Source organism: Dreissena polymorpha, chromosome 1 (assembly GCF_020536995.1).
Source record: "Dreissena polymorpha isolate Duluth1 chromosome 1, UMN_Dpol_1.0, whole genome shotgun sequence".
In the NCBI taxonomy this organism is placed as follows: domain Eukaryota; kingdom Metazoa; phylum Mollusca; class Bivalvia; order Myida; family Dreissenidae; genus Dreissena; species Dreissena polymorpha.
In genome coordinates, this window is record NC_068355.1 from 51,643,084 (window position 1) to 51,651,110 (window position 8,027).

Here is an 8,027-nt window from a genome sequence, read left to right on the forward strand (position 1 = left end):
AAAATAGTTTATTACCGAATAGCGCATTAACACTAAGCATCGATATAGAATTTAATCGATGCTACCGACCAAGATGTTTATATTTATAGCATCCTTAATGCAATGCGTCCAATGAACAATTCAACTTACAAATCGAGTTTGCTACAAAAAGAACATTTGGAGTTTACCATGCGTAGAACATGACATGATTTTACAACTGCATGGGTATGGATAAATAAGGAAATACGTTCTCTGCAAGAACAGTGCCTTATTTGGCGTTTCACCGACACTACCCTATATGGCTCTTATTGGGTAGCCTTTATATATCTACACTCAGCCACAGAGAAAGCGCGATGTATAAACATTGTTGAAAGCATGAAAACAATATAGAATCAATACAAGCAGATAGATATATTGTTTAAAATGTGAATATAGATAAATCCTGAAAAAATAGGCCTACTTACAATATCACATAATAAAATATATAAACAAGATTGTAATAGAGCCATTCTTTAGTACGCTAGCTGAACAAATGTAATCCATTATCGACATGTGTTTACATTTACTTTATGCCGCAGTATAGGCCAGGTATAAATATAGGTATGATAATCCAAACAGAAAATCCAGCACATTGACCTGAATAATAAAGTGACTCAAACAATCGAAGTATCACAGTTAAACATAATATTGTCTACTAGCTCTCTCCTTATTTGGTGACGAACTAAAACAACTTGTTTATGAATCTTATTTATTTATAAAACTTGACCATGTGTCTATTTATAATCGGTGTAGTTTGCAAAGTATTTAAAGGGCCGCCCGATGAATTAACATTCAAACTTGTGAACGTGCATTACAAGAAACTTGTAGCGGAAAATTAATACGGGTGCTGCATATTTAAGGACCGATTTACACTTGATACTGAAACTTCAAATAAGTAAGATATATTTTGATTGTTTATTTTCTTTTTATGTGCATGCTTATGAACAATTGTTAGAGCTGAAACTTAAAAAAAAAAATTTTTTATGATGCAATTCATTCATTTATACTCTCAGTAAGCAGGGTGCATGCTTCTGACGTTAAGCTAGACTCGTAGTATAATAGTGTGCCTTAAAAAGAAATGCCATGTTACTATTGAAGAAAACCACAATTATATATATTGTATCAGCATGTTCTCCTAATTTTTTTCTCAGGTTCATCGACATGTCAACAAAATACGACGAAGATATCGCCGGCGTCGTCATCGACAACGGAAGTGGAATGTGCAAGGCGGGTTTCGCCGGCGACGACGCTCCCCGCGCCGTATTTCCGGCGATCACAGGTCGCCCTCGTTACGACATCGTGATGGCGGGAATGGGGGTCAAGGACACATACATCGGCGACGAAGCGCAGAGCAAACGCGGAATCCTGTCGCTGCGATATCCGGTGGAGCACGGTGTCGTCACGAACTGGGACGATATGGAGAAAATCTGGCACCACACGTTTTATAACGAACTGCGAGTGGCGCCCGAAGACCAACCAGTTCTGCTCACGGAGGCGCCATTGAATCCTAAAGCTAATCGTGAAAAGATGACACAGATCATGTTCGAGACGTTCAACACACCGGCCTTTTACGTGTCAATTCAAGCCGTCCTGTCTTTGTACGCTTCCGGCCGCACGACAGGCATCGTATTCGATTCTGGTGACGGCGTGTCCCACGTTGTGCCGATCTACGAGGGGTACGCTCTGCCGCACGCCATAGAGCGGCTGAACCTGGCTGGAAGGGATCTTACGGAATATCTGACAAGGATCCTTAGTGAACGAGGATACAACTTTAAATCCTCATCGGAAAAGGAAATCGTCCGAGACATTAAGGAGAAACTGTGTTACGCAGCCTTGGACTTCGAGCAAGAAATGGAAGTCGCTGCAAAATCATCCACTGTTGAAAAAAGCTACGAAATGCCAGACGGACAAGTGATCACAATTGGAAACGAGCGCTTCCGGTGCGTGGAGACGATGTTCCAGCCATCCTTCATCGGAATGGAGAACTGTGGAGTTCACGAGGTTCTCTATAATTCCGTCATGAAAAGCGACATTGACATCCGGAAGGATCTGTGGAGCAATGTGGTTATGTCTGGTGGGTCGACGATGTTTCCTGGCATCGCAGACCGGATGAAGAAGGAGCTAGACAACATGGTTCCGAGCGGCATGAAGGTGAAAGTCATCGCGCCTCCGGAGCGGAAATATTCGGTGTGGATCGGCGGCTCAATCCTGTCCTCGTTGTCAACATTCAGCCAGATGTGGATCTCCAAGCAGGAGTACGACGAGTGCGGACCGGGTATCGTTCACCGGAAGTGCTTTTAAGTTCTAAAGATAGAGTTTTACAATAAACCAAGGACTGAATAATATTTATAGAAGGCAGTTTCAGTTGAAACACCGGAATGTTATTTTTCAAAATATTCGGATATGCACTCCGGGCACTGTATACAACAAGGATTGATTGTTTATCGTTCTGAACTGGTTTTTCATAATTGTACAGATGACAATGTATTTTATTTTCTCATGGTATTTTTTGTAAAATTGCCTTTCATGTATATAAATGTTGTTTTTAATGTTGGGTTTTCATTATATTATATAAATCATATCCATGTTACACTATTGAATATAATTGTTGCATTTTAGGATGTTATTAGAGTTATTCATTTTAAAGGACGCACGTATATTGTGAGAGCTAATTTATACATATGTTTGAGTTTTCTCTTTTTAATGACATGTTATACATTTATTTTCGTTATATGCTATTATACTGACTTCATTGTTGAAATAAAATGAGAAAACCCGAGCTTTTATTTTCATGTGTCTACTTGCTGATTATATATACTGATATATATCATTGGTATATAAAGCACATTATAAAGTATCTATGAACCTACACAAGAGAAAAAAAATAACACAATAATAATATTGGAAGAGCTTCGAAACGTTTAATAGAACACCGGTATGCTGAAGAATCAGAAATGAAAGGTAAAACACGAACCAAATCTTTTGTGTGTAGTAGATGCCGTACCGAATCTTAGAGCGATAGATTTCAAAGAATGTAAGTTCGGTTCCCGGCTAGGTACATGTCCCATCCCTTACCTCTGATTCGTCAATCGAATTGAACATTGTCCGTCTGTAAGAATAGTGTGAAATTAGGTTTACTGACTCACGCTATATGTATGATAGACGTACAAACGAACAGGCGAACGACGAAAGAAACAAACAAACAGAAGGTACATATTTCTTTTATACCTAATGATAAAATATGACATTTCTGCAGTGAAATAACGGCAGAGAAAAAAACCCAACACAAATTGTTATTTTCACCGGTGAAAATAACAAATTTTCGGAACTCCTTTTCTATTATTAGATTATCATAAATAATTATATATATATTTTGCATGATCACGAGTGAATTAAAATCGACATTCCACCGAATCCAACACACACACTTCCTTTTTATTTTATGCTTTTTCACCGTTTATTGGCGTCGCACTAGTGCGGCGACTCGTGTGTAATACGTTTTTTTTCGCTTATGGGAGGAGAAGTTATTTTACGGATCAATGTATAGATTTTTGTTATCAGAATATCTTGCATAGTGGTGATTTTTGTATAAATTAGTGTAAATAAGTACTGCATTTATGCCTATTACATTTACCACAACATTTATTGCCAATAATGCGAAGCTAATTCTTTGAATAAATAACTGATCACAGGGGCTGGGCAATAATAAAAGATCACAGGGACTGGGCAAATACGCGAACCGGTGAAACTTTCTGGTTTTGTATAAAAAACAAAACATAATCAAAATATATTTAGATTGTAGTTTTTCAAACAATAGCGCAGACTTTTGCTGTTCGAGTTTTGGTTAACGCGTATTTTCTTCAATTTTACAAGACGACAGCGATTACACGGTTTATTGATAACCGTTACATTACAGTCACTTATTAATATCTTAGTTAGGAGGCGATTTTTCAAGCGGTTCCGTAGTGTAGTGTTTACACGCTCGCTTCACATGTGAGAGGCCCAAGGTTCGAGCCCCAGTTGAAGCAAATCATTTTATTTGTGTTCTATGTTTACGTTTTGTTTTGATGTAGACATTTTAGTTTAAATAAATATGCTGTTTTATTGTAACCATTTTTTTTATTATGCCCATGAAATATATGTGTGAGAGGGTGGTGTGTGTGTGTGGGGGGGGGGGGGGGGGTCGTAAACACATTAAACTTGTACAGTGTTTTCATATCAATGAGTACTCAACCCCTATCGTAAATGAGCAACGTAAGTATAAGTTCAGAATCATTTCCCCTTGAAGTTGAGAAAAATATGAAACTACGCTTACAAGATGAAGCAGATTTTTTAAAACCTACACAGTTCTGTTCCATTTATGAAAACTGCACACGGATGCCAGTAAAAAAGGGAAACCAATGTAAATAAATAAACTATGAAATATTTGGGGGTTACAACACAAAATCATAGATAATGGTTATTTGGGGGTTATAACACAACATCATAGATAATGGTTATTTGGGGGTTATACCAGTATGTTTTTTCTATTTTTTACATTGTAAAAGAGTTTAACTGGAGAATTTCGCTGGTATAATGCGTCATTTCGTCACACTAAAGACGTCATTTTGTGTTTTGATGCACGCCACGGGAGAAACTCCGAGAGAGGGTAACTTTTCAGCAAAGGGGAAACAGCTGTTAATTATTTTCTTGAAAAAGGGGCATAACAGAAACAGAAAATTTGTTCATGTCAGTGTAAGATCGTTTGTTGTTTCACTCGTGATCATAGAAAAATAATTCGTGAAAATATATTTTCTATGCTCACGCTCGAAATAACAAACGATCTTACACTGACATGAACAAATATCCTCTCTATATATCAAATTACGTCGCGTCAGTTTCAAACAAAATTCCGTTTAAATGCGATACTTATTTTAATCATTTGTGTTTGTTAAGAACTAGATGAGTACCGACTCTTAGCTCAATCGGTAAAGCGATTGACTTATAATATCGCCGTTTCGATTGCCAGTCCACATTAAGCCAATTCAATTCAATTCAATGTTTTATTAGAGTCTCATTCGCAATACATATAAAATTAAAATACATATAAAAGCACAGTTACATGTATGCGACCAATCACAATATGATTTATAAGAGACTATATAATTACATACTTATATAAATTAACAATTATTGACTAACAAATGAATTCCACATCGTTAAAACTTACTTCTATTAAAATAAGTTATTGTAGCTAAGACTATGTGGTTTTATTTACACTTGTCAATATTGTTCATACATTAAAATACCATTTGTTTTTTAAAACCTAGTCTTTAAACTATTTTACAAATGTGCAGCATAAAACTTAAGTATATACGATTCATTTTGAATATAAAATATTCCTTCCTTCTTTGAGAATACTAAAGCAGGATTTGGCTGATATATAAAGCAACCTCTCATCTGTAAATATGTATTTAAGTTTCTCAGTATCTGACATGTTGTGACAATTTGGAGTTTAAATTAAAATGTTCATTAGACTTTTCCTGATATTCACATATAAAGGACAATGAAAAAGTACATGTATCTCATCCTCCACTATGTTTTAACAATTGAAACATGTTCGATTACCCAATTCAATATTTTCATATCGACCAGTTTCTAATCTAAGCGGTGCCACACCTCATCGAAACTTAGCTAATGCACTTCTATACAAAAATGGTATGTTGTCTTTAACATATGCTTCTGTTCTAAACTCTGTTTTAAATAATCTATACAGTCTCAATTTATTATGACCAACACCTCTAGTTCCAGTATTACTATTGACTGAACTTCTCCATTTGACAGTTTCTTTTTCAAAAATCCTAGATTCTAAATCATTAACAATATATTTAATATTGTTAATAGGCATATCAACTAAATCAGAAATGTTTACATCTATCAGACATGACTTAATTCTAAAATAGCTATTTTTAACATTTCTTGATTTAGCCCCCCCCCCCAATTAACTCTAACCAGTCAGACAAGTGAGAGTTTTGGTTTACTGACTGACCTATGGAATCCGGATAGGGCCTAGTTGAGTGTCGAGTGTCGACCTTCGAGGTCGACACACGACATTCTCGCGACATTCTCTCGACACTCAATACGACGCGCGACAATCATGCGACAATCAATATTTGAGTGTCGCATATCGCGCTGGGTTTTCGAAAAAAAATCGCAGACAATCTTGACAGTCGACTGATTTGTCGCGCGTGGTATTAAGCGTCGAGAGGATGTCGCGAGAATGTCGTGTGTCGACCTTCGAGCGCGACACTCGACATTCTCGCGACATTCTCTCGACGCAAGACAAATTAGTCGACAGTCAATGTGATATATCGCGAGAATGTCGCCTGTCGACCTAAAATCACTAGGTCGACACACGACATTCTCTCGACGCTCAATACGACGCGCGACAAATCAGTGGACAGTCAATATTGACTGTCGACTGATTCGTCGCGCGTCGAGAGAGCGTCGAGAGAATGTCGTGTGTCGACCGCAGTGGGAGCAATTTTTTCATCTGCAAGCAAGGCGTTATAGTAACTTTTTCAGCTTAATTAAAAATAGCGGCATCTTATAGCAGCAATAACAGCAGCAGCAGCAGCAACAGTAGCAGCAGCAGCAGTAGCAGCGGCAGCAGCCGTAGCAGCATAGTAGCAGCAGTAGCAGCAGCAGAAGCAGCGTAGTAGCAGCAGTATCAGCAGCTGCAGCAGTAGTAGCAGCAGTAGCAGCAGTAGCAGTAGTAACAGTATTAGTAGTGGTTGTTGTAGTAGTAGTAGCTGCAGTAGAAGCAGTATCAGCAGCATCAGTAGCAGCATCAGCAGTAGCAGCAGCAGCAACAACAGCAGTAGCAGCAGTAGTAGCAGTAGCAGGAGTAACAGTATTAGTAGTGGTTGTTGTAGTAGTAGTAGCTGCAGTAGAAGCAGTATCAGCAGCATCAGTAGCAGCAGCAGCAGTAGCAGCAGCAGCAACAACAGCAGTAGCAGCAGAAGTAGCAGTAGCAGCAGTAACAGGAGTAACAGCAGTAGAAGGAGTGGCAGCAGTAGCAGTAGTAGCAGAAGTAGCTGCAGTAGTAGTAGTAGTAGTATTAGTAGTAGTAGCAGAAGTAGTAGTAGCAGTAGTAGAAGTAGTAGTAGTAGTAGTAGTAGTAGTAGTAGTAGTAGTAGTAGTAGTAGTAGTAGTAGTAGTAGTAGTAGCAGCAGCAGCAGCAGCAGCAGCAGCAGCAGCAGTAGTAGTAGCAGCAGCAGCAGCAGCAGAAGCAGCAGCAGTAGTAGTAGTAGTAGTAGTAGTAGTTAGTAGTAGTAGTAGTAGTAGTAGAAGTAGTTGGAGAAGTATTATTATTTTTATTTTTTTATTATTATTATATTATTATTATTATTATTATTATTAGTAGTAGTAGTAGTAGTAGTAGTAGTAGTAGTAGTAGTAGTAGTGGTGGCAGCGGTAGTGGTAGTGAGACTGGTAGTAGTGGTAGTGGTAGTCAGACTGGTGGTAGTGGTAGTAGTAGTTGTTGTAGTAAAAGAATCAGGTATGTAATAGTAGCAGTAGCAGTGTAGTAGCATTACCAACAATACCAGCAGTAGCAGCAGTACTAGTTGTTGAAGTAGTAGTATTAGCTGCAGTAGAAGCAGTAGCAGCAGCAGCAGCAGTAGCAGTAGCAGCAGTAGCGGCAGTAGCAGCAGCAGTATTATTATTATTATTATTATTATTATTATTATTAGTAGTAGTAGTAGTAGTAGTAGTAGTAGTAGTAGTAGTAGTAGTAGCAGTAGTAGTCGTAGTAGTAGTAGTAGTAGTAGCAGCAGCAGCAGGAAAAGCAGTAGCAGCAGCAGCAGTTGCAGCAGTAGCAGCAGTAGTAGTAGCAGTTGCAGCAGTAGCAGGAGTAACAGCAGTAGTAGCAGTAGCAGGAGTAGCAGTAGTAGCAGTTGTAGCAGAAGTAGCAGCAGCAGAAGTAGTAGAAGTAGTAGTAGTAGCAGTAGTAGTAGTAGTAGTAGTAG

At 38.2% G+C, this 8,027-nt stretch overlaps 2 protein-coding genes across 2 annotated transcripts in view; one reads left to right on the plus strand and one right to left on the minus strand.

Annotated features, from left to right (window-relative positions):
- LOC127880703 (uncharacterized) overlaps positions 1 to 8,027 on the minus strand; it is a 140,970-nt gene that overhangs the window by 10,653 nt on the left and 122,290 nt on the right. The gene's annotated exons all lie outside the window — the stretch shown is intronic.
- On the plus strand, positions 682 to 2,714 carry LOC127880679 (actin, clone 302-like). Its single transcript, XM_052428017.1, has 2 exons — positions 682 to 913; positions 1,170 to 2,714. Exon 2 carries the CDS (start codon positions 1,180 to 1,182, stop codon positions 2,317 to 2,319), a length of 1,140 nt encoding a protein of 379 aa, XP_052283977.1. The 5' UTR covers positions 682 to 913; positions 1,170 to 1,179; the 3' UTR covers positions 2,320 to 2,714.